We start from the raw sequence: 13201 nt of genomic DNA, 5'->3' as shown, positions 1-13201 counted from the left end.
CACACCTACCGCCATGAGATTGCCGCTGCGCCGTTGGATCATTGCAGCCCGAATTGAATCTCGGCAATCTGCTACAGAAGCGCATTCTGCGAACCGTCGGTCGTCCCTGCGCATGTTTTCGGCTTCCCTCGCTGGCTGCTTCGTCCGATTGGCTAAGCCACAGTCTAGAAACAATAGGTTGCGGTTGGATCCTCCATCTTTCAGCAAAGGTGTCTGCGGCGCGACCTCTTCCGGGAAACGCTTCTTCAAATTCGTTCTCGAATCACATTCCCGAAGCTTCCCCCTGTAGGGTCGAGGCTTGGAACCCGTATCGTGAGCATGTATGAAAGTGGGGGCTTCCTGGGCGGTTGAAACCGACACTGGCGAGGACAAAAACGGTGCCTGACTGGCGTCCGCTCGGATCTAGCGGTCGATTTAGCTCAGCCTGCAGCTACACTACTGAGACCCAGGCTGAACATCACCAGTCGAGGCAGCAGCTTTGCTCCTCTTCGGTCCACCCGGACCGATGCACCGGAGACAGATCGGCGCGATCGTCTCTCCCCCGATATCTTTGCTTTCGCAGATCCAGCATCATACCGGGTCGCTTCACACTCGCATGGGCTATCGATACGCCACTCTCGCCATTCGCCGATCGAACACTCCGTGCTGGGACTTCTACGCCGTAGGGTGGTGTGAAATCCAGATGCTTCATTGCTGTGTTGTCATGTGGAGACGGCGTCGACGAAAATCTGTCACAGCGAACGAGTGCTTGAACGCAGTTGCGCCATCAATCGTGGAAAGCATCTACTTCTTCTTGCCAGACATCTTGGCAACGGCGGCCTTCCTGGCGGCCTCGTCCTCCTTCTGCTTCTTCTGGAAGGCAAGGTCCTGCACCCACCAAAAACCATCGTCAGCAACCCAATCTCCACGTCTTCGAGATGGTTTGGATGACTTACGTCTTCGTCGAGCTCCTTGTTCTGCTTCTTGGGTGCCTTGAGCGGCTTAGCTTTGCCTCCCTGTCGTCCCGACATGTCGATACAGTTGTACAGAGGTTGCGTGATGGACGGCAAGGGAGAAGGTGATGACGAGCGCCAAAAATTTGGATCATGCTCAAGGGTCCAGGGCATCGATTCTCGGGGCCGAAAAGCCTTTCTTTTCAAATGTTACATCTTCAGCCTCTCTTGCCAAACTCATCCTCGACGCTCGAACGACGTCCAAAGCTTGATGTTTCGCAGTCGGAAGCGCAATCACCACGAAGCTCGATCTGGCTTCACAGCAGAAACACACGTAGAAAAGTCAGTGTCCATGACATTGCAGTCAAACGATTGTTCATAAGTGCTACGAGTGGGGGCAGCTAATACGGCGTGTGCGCATGCTTTCCGCCCGGGGTGGTGGCGTACGAGTCGTAGGCATCATGGCCGTAATCGCGCCTGTATCCGCCCTGACCAGCATAGGGATCGGCCGGATGCGGCTCCCACACTGCCGAGTCTCTGGGGTTCATAGGGATGTCCTGGTAGTTGGCCTTGCTGTCGCGGAAAGCCGCACGCTGGTTGTTGCCGTACGCCTTCTGGGCAGCAAGCATGTAGAACTGCGTCAGACCCATGAGCACGATCAGGCCTGCCATGACACCCGTCTGTGCCCACACAAAGATGTTGCAGATGTCCCTGCCCGCCTGCGAGAAGGCGTCGGTCTCGGCGAGTCCCGAAACCTGCAGTGTCGACGAGCTCGACGCCGAGCTCGACGGCATCACGCCGTACGTGGTGACGCAGGTGCTGACGGCTTTGTTGTGCTGCACGGCTGCAGTCACGAGGAAGGCCACAGTGGCAGCAATGATGGCGAGAGTGAGGATAGTGTTGATGCGGATGTACGTGCGGTAGAGCGTGGGCATCTGACGAGCCACCGAAACCAGTCCCAGGATTTGCCAGACGAGTGTGATGAAGCCAAGTGCGGCGACCAGGCCTTTCGACCACGAAGGGATTACACCCTGGCCAGCTACGATGGATGGCGGTGCCAGTGCACAGATGCCGACCGCCAGCGCTACGAGCGCGGTCTCGAGGACCAGCAGGTATGCTCCGACGTTGACCAGGGGAAGATAGCAGCAGCAAAACTCCATGCCACTGCCATTTCTGCGCGATCCATATCTCGCCATGTTGCCTATGCCGTCTGTGTTGGTCGTCAACAACAACCCGATGCTGTCAAGAATACGCCGTTGACCGCTTGATCAATGTGGAGAACCAGCTCCTGAGTATGCCAGTCGATACGAGAACGTCGAAGTGAAGAAGGGACCTGCGTTCGGATGAGTCCAGTGTGTAATGAAAAGTCGATCAGCACGAGTTGTAGTCCCGCTGAGCTGCAGCAGGAAAGATGGTGATGGTAGAGGCCAAGATGGAAGGTGGCGCCAACAAAGACGAGGACGATGCTTCAATGCGGTGCAGTTGGTGCAGCTTCATGCATGGGGTCCTGCGGCACACTGCCCGTCAGCGCTGCACTGCATTCTCCAGACGACCGCATGGCGAGCCCGCTGAGGCTACGTGAGGCGGTGCCCGGCTGGTGCGCGCAGAACGGCGAAAAACCGCACGAAATTCCGGCACGGTCAACTCGACCAAAAGAAGAGGGGTCGGGGCGAGTCTCTGCAGCAGGGGGATATCGGCGTAGATGCGTGCCGTGCAGCTCACCCAAACTCCACTTTTCTCTCTCCAGTTTCAGCCCCTCGTTTTGAAACCCGGGAGATCGCCCAAGACGCCGAGACACATCGGGTTTTGATTCAATTGCAATCGGGCTCTAGGGCGATCCGCCTGTCATACATGGCTGTAGGCAGGTCTTCGATGAGAAGAGTGAGGGATTCAAATGCGAGCGCGCCAAGTGACGTTACGACTTCCTGCCACTCGGAATCGTAGGGCTACCACGCTCATGGCAGATATGAAGCAGATACCACCCATCACGAGCAGGGCGGGCCGGTAGGCGTTGGTGCCCGCTCGCGGCCCACCAAATGCATCCAGGAGGTAGCCTGCCAGAGGTCCACCCAAGAGCGAGCCAAAAGCACGCGAGCACATCATCATCGACTGTCTCACCGGCGGTACAGATGGTCAGCTGCTGCTCCGTCTTCCATGCACACGAAAGCGTCGCTTGAACTCGACTTACCATCGTGAGTGCGGTCTGGTGCACGCCAAAGATGGCCGCATTGACCGGAGGCTGCAGCGAGAGGAGCGCACCAGAGCTTCCTCCGTTGAGAACCATGGCGAGTGCAAGCGTGGCGAGATTGCTGGATACAGTCCACACGGCAAGGATGCTGGTACTTGCCAGCACCAGAGCGAGCATCAGGCTTGTGACGGGCCCGACTCTCGTGTCTGCTACCATACCAAACGCCACACGCCCAACAGCCGAGGCGAGACTGTATCCCGCTACGAGCCATGCACCCGTGTTGGGGCTGAGTCCGGCCGACGTTGCGTACGTTGGCAGCAAAAATGGCGGTACGAAAAGCGGAAAAGTCCCGAGCGCCGTGGCGATAAGCAAAAGGTTGAAGCGCGAATCGAGAAAGAGCGAGGGGCGGAAAGCCTCGACACACCTCTTGCTGCGTTCGGCGTGGTGGGGTACCAGCCACCATGTGAGAGGTAGCATAGCTGCTCCTGCGCCCAGACCGAGGATGCGCACCGCCCACGCAAGTCCCAGGCGATTCGCCATGACGCGCAACAGCATCGCACAGCATGCGCCGCCGAACCCACTCGCGCTGTACACGATGCCGATCACCAGTCCGCGTTTGCTCTTGAAGTAGCCCACCGCAATTTGGCTGGTGGAGAAGAAGACCATGCCATACCCGATTCCGACCATCAGCGCGAAAACGACCATGAGAGCCATGTTGAGCTCCAACGCCTGTTCTACGCCAACACCCAGAGCGTGCTTCGGATGCGCAGTGGGTGACCAGGAGAAGGATAGACATGCGTAGCCCACCGAGACCGAGACGGCCCCGGCGGCGCCAACAACGCGGTTGCCAAGACGCGACACGGCCTTGGTGAATGGGATGGAGAACACTGGCATCGGGATGATGGTCAGCGACGAGATCCAGCCGAGCGTCGCTGCGTCACAAGCGCCCGCTGAGACAAGCGTCTCCTGGATGATACCGAACGAGTAGACGAGTCCCAGCGTGAAGAAGAAGTAGAGAGAGGCACACATCACCACGCGCCAGCCCTGCCATCCTCCTTCGACGCCTATCTCTTCGTCATCTCCGGCCTCCAGCACCTGCATCGTCTCGAGACCGTCACGAACACTCGCAGCAGTTGTGCTAGGCGGCTTGTCGAGCTGATTGGCGAGAGGTGCCGGGGCCTCGGCTGCGATAGCATCTGCGTAGGACTTCTGCGGCCGCCGCTGAGCTACCTGCTGCGGCGGAGCTACGGGTTCCGCGAGGCTCGAATTGGGAGATAGGGACATGTTGCTTCCTGTATTGTGGTCCAAGTCTCCGATCCAACTTCGAAGCTCTTCGCCCTGCCAATGGCCTGCTCCAGCGGTGTATATACTCTAGAGCGGCAGCCCTGCAAGCTGATACGAGGTAGAAGACAAAGCTGTAAGAGTGGCCCCAAAGCTCCTCTGACAAGTCCGTTCTGATCCGGTATGGTTGCTGCAGTCCAGCGATGACTGCGAGGCTGAGGCGTGGCACTGCCTAAAGGGTCCAGTTACGCTCCGCTGCGTAATTAACGGATGAGCAGATAAAGCGGCTTCGGCGGCAAGCGCGGCTTATATCGAGGTGACTCGTCGGAGCATCACAGTGTTTGAGTCGCGGGCCCTTCCGAAGTCACGATGGCCCCTGGCTCCGTTGGAGATGTGACGTCCGCCCAAGTGCCGATAGACGTGTGTGGGGAAGGGTCCTCGGAACCCGCCGGCAGAGCCGCTCCTTCCTGAATCCCCCGCGGCGCGACCAATTTTCAGCAGCGGTATCAGCGACGGTCTAACATTGCTGTAATTTGCGCTACCCCGCACGGCATTTGCTTTTTCGCCCGCTGTGCCACACCCTCGGCGACTTGACCGCCTCTCTCCGATTGCATGCTACGGTTTGGCACCGGCTCTCTGGCGATTACAAGCTCAAAAACATGTGCGAGTCCTCATATACAGAGTCATCATCATTGCAAACGACGACCTATGCGTGACCACTCCGGCTGTGTAACTCGATGCGACCGAAACTTTCGAGTTTCGGTCGAGTCAAGGGCCGACAACAGCGCCAATCTACTATCTGCCTCGGCCTTCGTATGCCCCGAAGCCGGTTCACGGTGGGCTTCCTAAATGCGAGCAGATCATCGTGGGCAAGCGAACCCAGCGCCGAGGTCATTCCGAGCCATGTGCTTCATCGGACCCACGGAGGTTTGGGAATTCGGCTGGCCGTTCACAACTTCTCGGCTACAGTCCCGGCTCTGTTCGTTCCGAACAACCGTTGCGGGGCGACGGTGCCGACGATGCCGAGCATCTCGCTCTGACAGACCACGGGCATGCGTCGGTGCCCTTGCAATCCTGCCATTGGCTCGGCTTTATTTTCCTCGACCCGCAGTTGCGGATGCTGAGCAGATCTTGTACTGCGAGCAGCACTGATATCACTTCAGCCACGAGCAAAGATCAATGGCGTCCTCTGGAAGGGCTGGATGTTCAAGACTGAGGAATACTGGCAACGCATTTCACGGGAGATGTATGCGCGCCAAAGTCGCCGCTTTGCGGAGAAATGTTTCGAGTGCAAAAGCGGTCGGAGTTGCGGCTCAAAGCCCTATGATGAAATTTCGTGCGCGGTGTCCAAGACATGCAAAGCTGTGCACGATGGGAGTGCTCAGCGACCCCGACGCTGTTTGCCCGCCATGGAATGAAAGCCGGTCGCTCTCGCTTGGACAGAGATCGTTTCGCGCCACCATGCGAACCCTAGCCGAGCCCATTCGCCACTCCACTTTTGGACACAACTCTCGCTCGGCTCGGAAACGTGGCTCCGCGACCATGATGCTCTTCTTCCTTTTGCGGAGTGCTCACCTTCACAGGACTGGGCACCTCGGCCTTGACAATGTCTGCGATATGCGGTCTGGCTGAGGCACGAGGGTTCATGCCCACTCATACCCCGTGGATGCCCCGCACAAATGCCCCAGATCTTCGGGCTACAGAGCCTTGAGTTCCTTTCCCCTGCCATCTATAAAGACCAGGCTTTGTTTGCCAAAAGCAATTGACGTTCCCGCGAAGGACTCTTATCATCACAGCAAGATGAAGCTTCCTATCGTTGAACCCAAGGCGATCGCCGTCGGCTTTGTGGCAGCGGCTATGGCCGCTGCTCAGCAGTCGAGCAGCGCCAGCATGTCGATGTCTGCCTCGGCTTCCGCCACCGCTCCGTCGTCGGCGTCGTCGACAGCCTCTACTTCATCTTCGGCCCCGTCCAATCCGCTCATCACGCGCAACCCGCCGGAGCAGGTCGACCTGTCCCTCAACCTCACCTCGGGTCCGTATGACAACTACTTCTATCGATCGAACCTCACCGCAGCGCAGGTGCTGCTCACCAACACCTCGGCAGCCAACCCGAGCGACAACTCGACCAAGCCGACGCTCAACCGCTTCCTCGTTGCTCTACCCGCCGGCAACTCGGGCTCGGTCGCCTACTTCCTTCCCTACACCAACGGCTCCACTGCCAACGCTACCAACTCAACTGGGTCGGGACTGACCGTGACGTTGGGTGAGAGCGGTATCAAGGGTGCTTATGGCGACGGCGGCCTGCACGGTGTCACGGGCGAGCTTGTGCTGTCTCAGTCCGCCACGCTGGGCACCACGCTGCTTGGCTCGATCCGAACGGTGCGCGACTACACCGAGGGCAATGGTCTTACCAACCAGATTTTCAACTGGACCGTCACCCAAGCCGACAACCAGACCATCTGGCTGAGCAAGCCGTGGCTCAACGAGACCATCGTGCGCAATGCCCAGGGCGAGCAGACAGGCACGGCACGCTACTCGCTCGAGTGGCTTCTGCAGGCCACCAACGGCACATCGTTTGAGGTGATCCCTTCGAACAACGGCACCTACACCCCTCCCACTGTTCACATCCTCACCCCGCCTGTCAACACCAACGATACCACGCGCGCGATGCCTCAGCCAGCCACGGTGACGTTCACGGTGCAGGTCAACGAGACGGCGCTCGCGCCTCTCTCGGTCGACACGCTGTTTGCCTCCAACACTTCGGCATCCATGCAGCCCCAGGCACAGACGCAGTTCTCCTTCCTCACCTACGCCTCCAAGTTCACCGCAGGTGGCTGGAGATTCCTGACGTACTTTGGCCGTGACACCATGTTTACGACGCGCATGTTGATGAACAACAAGACGCTCACGCCGTTTGCCATCGAGTCGGTGCTCGGAGGCGTGCTCGAGCGCATCAACATTACCTCGGGCGAGGTCTGCCACGAAGAGACCATCGGTGACTACGCCACGTTCGTCAACATCGGAGAGGGTCAGCCCGAGAAGGGCAACGAGCCTTTCTACGACTACAAGATGAAGGACACCCATTATGCCCTGCTTCCTCAGCTCGCCGACTACCTCTTGCGCTACAATGCGACCTCGAGCAACCTCACTGCAAGCGAGGAGGCACGTCAGTTCCTCGCTCGACCTGCTACCCTTGCTAACGGCACGGCATACTCGGAGCTTCTGTACGCCAACATCGGGTACGTGCTCAACACCTCCACCGCCTTTGCCAACGACCCTACGAATTACACCAACTTGGCTCGCATCAAGCAAGGAGTGCCCGTGGGTAACTGGAGGGACTCAAATCAAGGTGGGGGATGGGGCGTATACATGTCCGATACCTCAACTGCGCTGGTGCCAGCGGCGCTGTATGCCATCTCGGACCTTGCTACATCAGGATTGCTGCAAAACTTCACGTCGAAGACGGCCAATATTTCGAAGGACAATCTCGCCGAGACGGCGCGAAATTACGCGCAGGTGTGGGAGGAAGAGGCGCCCAAATTTTTCCAGTACAACGTCACGTCCGAAGATGCAGAGTCGCGTCTGCAGGGCTACGTGCAGCGTGCCAACCTCTCGGACTCCCTGCTCTACGGACAAGGCTCGCTCAATTCGACGTCCGCAGGCAACTCGACTGGAAACAGCACCGCCGAGTCTGGCATGCAGCGTCGCTGGGGCGGTGTGTCGTTCGGCCGCGAGGCTGAGTTCTCGCTCCTGTCGGCTCGACAGGCCTCGGGTACGAACGGCACCAACACGACCCAGAGCTCGGGTGGTAGTGGCAACCAGACGACTCTGTACGGTCTCTCCTTGCTCGAAGACGGCACGGTTGTACCTGTTCAGAACTCGGACCTTTCGTTCAATCTGCTCTACTCGCGACGTCCCTCGCGCGCGCTGATCGAGGCGGTCATCACCGCCCTCCAGCCGTACCCCCGCGGACTCCTCACCAACGTCGGTATGCTCGTCACCAACCCGGCCTACGATCCGAACACGACCAAGACCGAGGAGCTTGACCGCACCGCGTACCACGGCACGGTATCGTGGGGATTCCAGACCAACTTCATGGCCTCGGGTCTCGACCGGGTGCTGGCATCGTGCGACAACTCGACGACGCGTACCGAGGTGGAAAAGTCCGGCCTGACCGAAAGGCCCGAGTGGTGCGATGACCAACAGCTGGTGGATCGTCTCACCAATGCACAAGCCATGTTGTGGCAGGCTGTTAACGGCGCCTACGAGGAGCGCTTCGCCGAGGTCTGGAGCTGGACGTGGAGCAACGAGACCAACCGCTTCAGCGTCACCGCCCTCGGAGACATCAGCCCCGAGGGCACCGAGAGCGACGCCATCCAGCTCTGGAGTTACGGCCTGCTCGGTATCCAGGACCCCACCATGGCTGCGAGCAACGCTTCTGCTACTCCCGCATAGTCGATTCGGCTGTGTAGGCCCCTCGACATGAATCGCACTCTCTTTTAATCGAAATAGCAACACGAAGCTTCAATGCAGTGGGCCATGAGCATGATTTCAGCCTGTGCAAAAATATGCGAGCGGCTAGAAGATATGGCCCGAGACAATAGAATCCCGCTGGTGGCTGTGATTGAGCACACGGGCATGGCGCACAATGAGCAGGAAGACGGTCGAGGCCCGCGAGGGCGATGCGACTGAACAGATCCAGACCGCGTTTTCCGCAACAGCCAAGCATGCCGCGTGGACCGCGGTGAGACAATTCGTTGTGGACCGCTGTGGTACAAAGAACTGCCGCGGGCGCTTGGCAAGGGGGCTTTGCGAAGAAGAGCGGAGTGGAGGCCGAGGACGCCAGTTTCTTTGCGCGGCGAAAAATCATTTATTAAAAAGAGTGTGACGTCGTGGGCACCATTTTGTGTTGAGCGTGTGGTTCCATTTTTAGCATCTTGTTGCCAGGCTTCGTAACCCCCTATCCGCTCCCATCGTTGAGGTTGGCCTTGGCCAGAGCCGCTTCTGGACCAGTCACTGTACCGCCAGAGATGGTAGAGACCCAAAACCCAAGGCCATCTGCCAGTCACAGCATGACCTCGTGTTGTCCGGTTGGGCCAGTCTTATTTTGGGACCCCGCTCGCCCGCGTTGTACGACAGGCGGCAGACGCGTGTCGATGTGCCTCTTTTTTCCTCTCCTCCCAAGCTCCACCATCCGGTATGACGCGGGCAGCCGCTCGCCCCTGCCTTGCTCGCCTGGTGCCCGGCATAGGTCGCAACCGAGACAGAACGGCTGCAAGTCGCTCGCTACCGGCACCTGACAGTCTGTACCTGCGCAGTCTTGTCTCCATTGCATCGCACACATCCGACGGCCCAGACGATGTCGCCAGAGATTCGTCCAAATGCAGCCTCGTCTAGCACCAACTCGACTGTGGACACGGCTGTGATGCAGCAGAAGCTCGTGGCTCGGATACGTCTCCCCGTCATAGGACCCTCCTGGCCGTGCACCTGCCTCGCAAATTTTGGCGATGACGACACCGATAACCTGGCAACCGGAGACCCTCTCCTAGCTGCAACCTGTTCCCTTCGCATCGTGCCTGAGTCACTTTGCCGCCTCCATTGTTCATCCTATTCTGCCGGATGCTTGCCGCCATGAGCAAGCCACACTTGGTCGATACGGATATGCCTTTTCCGAAGACCGAAACGTTGTGATGATGCTGTGTTCTCGGCCAGCTTAGCCCCGATCCGCATGGAGGGCGTCTATTATTGGCATCCTTGAAGCTCTTCGAGGCCTTCGATGTGGCTTAGCATTCATGCATCTCATAGCGTTGACCGCCGCGCCCATACCTTGAACCCCTTTGTGTGGCTTGGCGTAAGACGGGAGTCCCGGAGTGTAGATGTCAAAATTAGCACCATGCTGTGCACCGCTACAAGGATCGATAGGATCATACCGTGTTGCGGTACGAGTGACGTAGGCCCAGATACGCTGCGACTAGGTGAGCTGAATGTCTCGGGCTTAGCCGCTCAGCATATCCCGTCACTCCGACAACAGACGGTCTTCGAGACATTGCTTGCCCCGTGTAGGACAGCCTTGACGTAAAGATACAAATACTCTCCAGTCGACCATTGTTCCACCGCCCTCCTTTGACCAAACCAACTTTACTTCACTCGCGGGACTCAGCAGCCTTGGTCATACTTCCTAGACACTACCTCTCATTGCATCTATATCAGCTTCGAGATGTCGTCGGTTGAAGAAAGCGGTGCCCAGCAAGGACACCGCCTGTCCACCGACACCGCCTACTCGCGCCGATCCAGGTTCATCCCCTTCTACCATCACCGACACCACAACGACTACTATGGAGAACGCCGACACCGCCGCCGCCACTTCGGCAAGCCCAAATTCTCGGGATTCCAGCCGCACTTCATGGCTGGTCTCGGTGAATTCATCGGCACGACCATGTTCCTCTTCCTCGCCGAGGGCGGTGCCAAGACCGCGCAGCTCTCGGTGTCGGCGACGCAGACCCAGACAGCGACGCCGCTGAGTAACGAGACGATCATGTTCATCGCGACGTCGTTCGGTCTGTCGCTCCTGGTTACCGCTTGGATGTTCTACCGAATTACTGGTGGTCTTTTCAACCCTGCCATCACTGTCGCACTCTGGCTCACAGGTGTGCTCACCTCGCGCCGTGCACTCATCCTTTTCGTCTCTCAGATCCTCGGCGGTATCGCGGGTGCGGGTCTCGTGCTTGGTCTCACGCCGTCCAACAGTGTGCAGCAGGTCACCACGACTCTGCAGCCCGGTATCAACATCGCGCAGGGATTCCTCATCGAAATGCTCCTCACCTCGATCCTGGTCTTCACCGTCCTCATGATGGCTGTCGAGAAGCATCGTGCTACCTTCATGGCTCCCGTCGCCATTGGTCTCACTCTTTTCGCGTGCCACCTGTTCGGAGCCGTCTGGACCGGCTGCGGTATGAACCCTGCCCGTTCCTTCGGTCCTGCCGTCGTCGCCGGATCCTTCAACAGCGATCACTGGATCTATTGGATTGCCCCGCTTTGCGGAGGAATCCTCTCGGTGATTTACTTCAGCTTCCTGAAGCTGTTGAACTATAACAGCGTCGTATTGGACCAGGACTCCGACACCGAGATCACTGGTCTCAAGCCTATCCACGTTCGACTGTGGAACTTTATTCGCCACGGCGAGAACCCGAGTGCGCTCAACCCCGAGAGCAGCACGCACTACGACAAGGAGGCACGCAAGCAGTTCGACAACGAGCAGCGCCAGGAGTTCGAGGAGCGCGAGGCTGTGCGTCGCGAGATGCAGGACAAGCCCGTCTTCGACAGCAACGCCGGCGAGGCCGCCTTGGGCAACTTCTCTCCGCCCCAGAGGACTGCTGATGTCATGTCCACCTCGACCGGCAGCACCGCTCACCACTCGGGCCAGAACCAATCGGGCCCAATCCTGCCCAAGTAATCCCCAAAATGCGCAATTCGCTTCTTCCCTCCTCGACATCATACACGACCATCGCTTCACATCCTAGCTTCGTTCTTCGATTCACATCTTATACCCTATCCTTGTGGTTGTTTGCCTGTTGTCTCCTGCAACTTCAATGCAACAGTACCTCTTCTGCCATCTTGTTGTTGCCCGACGAATGCGCAATGCTGAGTACCCCTCTTGTCTTCAGATGTCTGTGACGGCTGCAAGTAAAGTCCGATGCAGGAACGCGGATGGATTTCATTTTCTGAACCGCCTTTTTCCCCCCGCATTTTTCGGGCCATCGGAATTTTCGGACGATTCTTCGGCGCTCGGACTTGGACCTGCATCCAGGGTCCAACTTTAAAATACTTGTGTCACATTTGGCGCGGGGGATGACTCGGTGCCACCTGCGGTACATCCTCCTACTTCGACTGCGCGAACCTTGACCAGCAACTACATATGCCCATCCTAGCCTTTGTTGAAGCTTTCACTCACGACGGCAACCTACAACGATGTATCTGCGACCCGAGGTCGAGGTTACTGACTGGGAGGTTGTAGAGCAGTTTCTCGCGAACCATCCGTTGGGTCTGCTCACTACCGCCATAGCTGTGTCTGGCCAGCCAACAATACAAGCCTCGCATGCACCGTTCCTCTTCACCCCACCGTCACAACATCCCATCAAGAACGACAAATGGACAAGCACCAGTGGCACATGGTCTCGGGATGGGGACAACGATCTTGGTGTACTGCGGTGCCACCTAGCACGCGCGAATCCGCAAGCCAAAGTGCTTCTCGCTGCGACATCATCAGACGAGATTCTGGTCGTCTTTAGCGATCCCACCAACCAGGCTGGGTATATCTCGCCGCAGTGGTATATCGAAACCAAACCTGCGACTGCCAAGACGGTTCCGACATGGAACTACTCGGAGCTGCAGATTTACGGCCATGCGCGGATCGTCCCCACCGAGCAAGTCGTTGAGGATCTTAGTGATCTTCATGAGAATCGTCTTGTGGAGGCCAATCCCAAGTCGCACGTGTGGAAGGTCTCGGACGCTCCCGAAGCGTATATCAAGCGTCTGCATGCTGCTATCGTCGGCATCGAGATCACGATCACCAGTGTGGCGTGTAAATTCAAAATGTCGCGCGACAAGAACGATGCCGACCGACAAGGTGTTGTGGAAGGGCTGAAGGGTGCGGGTAACGACGCGGCGGACAAGATAGCGGACACTGTACAACGCCTTGGTTCGTTCAAAAAGCCCAGCTAGCTGCACACACCTCTGAAAAGTCACGCTTCAGCAATTTCACCCCTTGTTCTCAGCAGCCAGTTGAAGCTGCCTTGGATGT

The 13201-nt window shown here is 58.0% G+C and overlaps 4 protein-coding genes across 4 annotated transcripts; 3 read left to right on the top strand and 1 right to left on the bottom strand.

Moving 5' to 3' along the window:
- Positions 1-1333: 1333 nt before the first annotated feature.
- Positions 1334-4404, bottom strand: PAN0_001c0650 (monocarboxylate transporter; the record flags this gene model as incomplete). Its single annotated transcript, XM_014804265.1, has 4 exons — positions 1334-2171; positions 2241-2265; positions 2966-3041; positions 3121-4404. 4 exons carry the CDS (start codon positions 4402-4404, stop codon positions 1334-1336), a joined length of 2223 nt encoding a protein of 740 aa, XP_014659751.1.
- A 1797-nt stretch (positions 4405-6201) lies between these two features.
- On the top strand, positions 6202-8856 carry PAN0_001d0649 (lipoprotein; the record flags this gene model as incomplete). The annotated part of the gene is made up of 1 exon (XM_014804264.1): positions 6202-8856. The coding sequence occupies one exon, from the start codon at positions 6202-6204 to the stop codon at positions 8854-8856; it is 2655 nt and encodes an 884-aa protein (XP_014659750.1).
- A 193-nt stretch (positions 8857-9049) lies between these two features.
- PAN0_001d0648 (uncharacterized protein) lies at positions 9050-11854 on the top strand (the record flags this gene model as incomplete). The annotated part of the gene is made up of 5 exons (XM_014804263.1): positions 9050-9145; positions 9541-9776; positions 10315-10376; positions 10433-10460; positions 10612-11854. 5 exons carry the CDS (start codon positions 9050-9052, stop codon positions 11852-11854), a joined length of 1665 nt encoding a protein of 554 aa, XP_014659749.1.
- A 515-nt stretch (positions 11855-12369) lies between these two features.
- PAN0_001d0647 (uncharacterized protein) lies at positions 12370-13122 on the top strand (the record flags this gene model as incomplete). Its single annotated transcript, XM_014804262.1, has 1 exon — positions 12370-13122. One exon carries the CDS (start codon positions 12370-12372, stop codon positions 13120-13122), a length of 753 nt encoding a protein of 250 aa, XP_014659748.1.
- Positions 13123-13201: the final 79 nt, after the last annotated feature.

This window comes from Moesziomyces antarcticus (genome assembly GCF_000747765.1).
Source record: "Moesziomyces antarcticus DNA, scaffold: scaffold_v10001, strain JCM 10317, whole genome shotgun sequence".
NCBI lineage: Eukaryota > Fungi > Basidiomycota > Ustilaginomycetes > Ustilaginales > Ustilaginaceae > Moesziomyces > Moesziomyces antarcticus.
The sequence above is the reverse complement of the archived record's forward strand: the minus strand, read 5'-3'. Positions and strand labels throughout refer to the sequence as shown.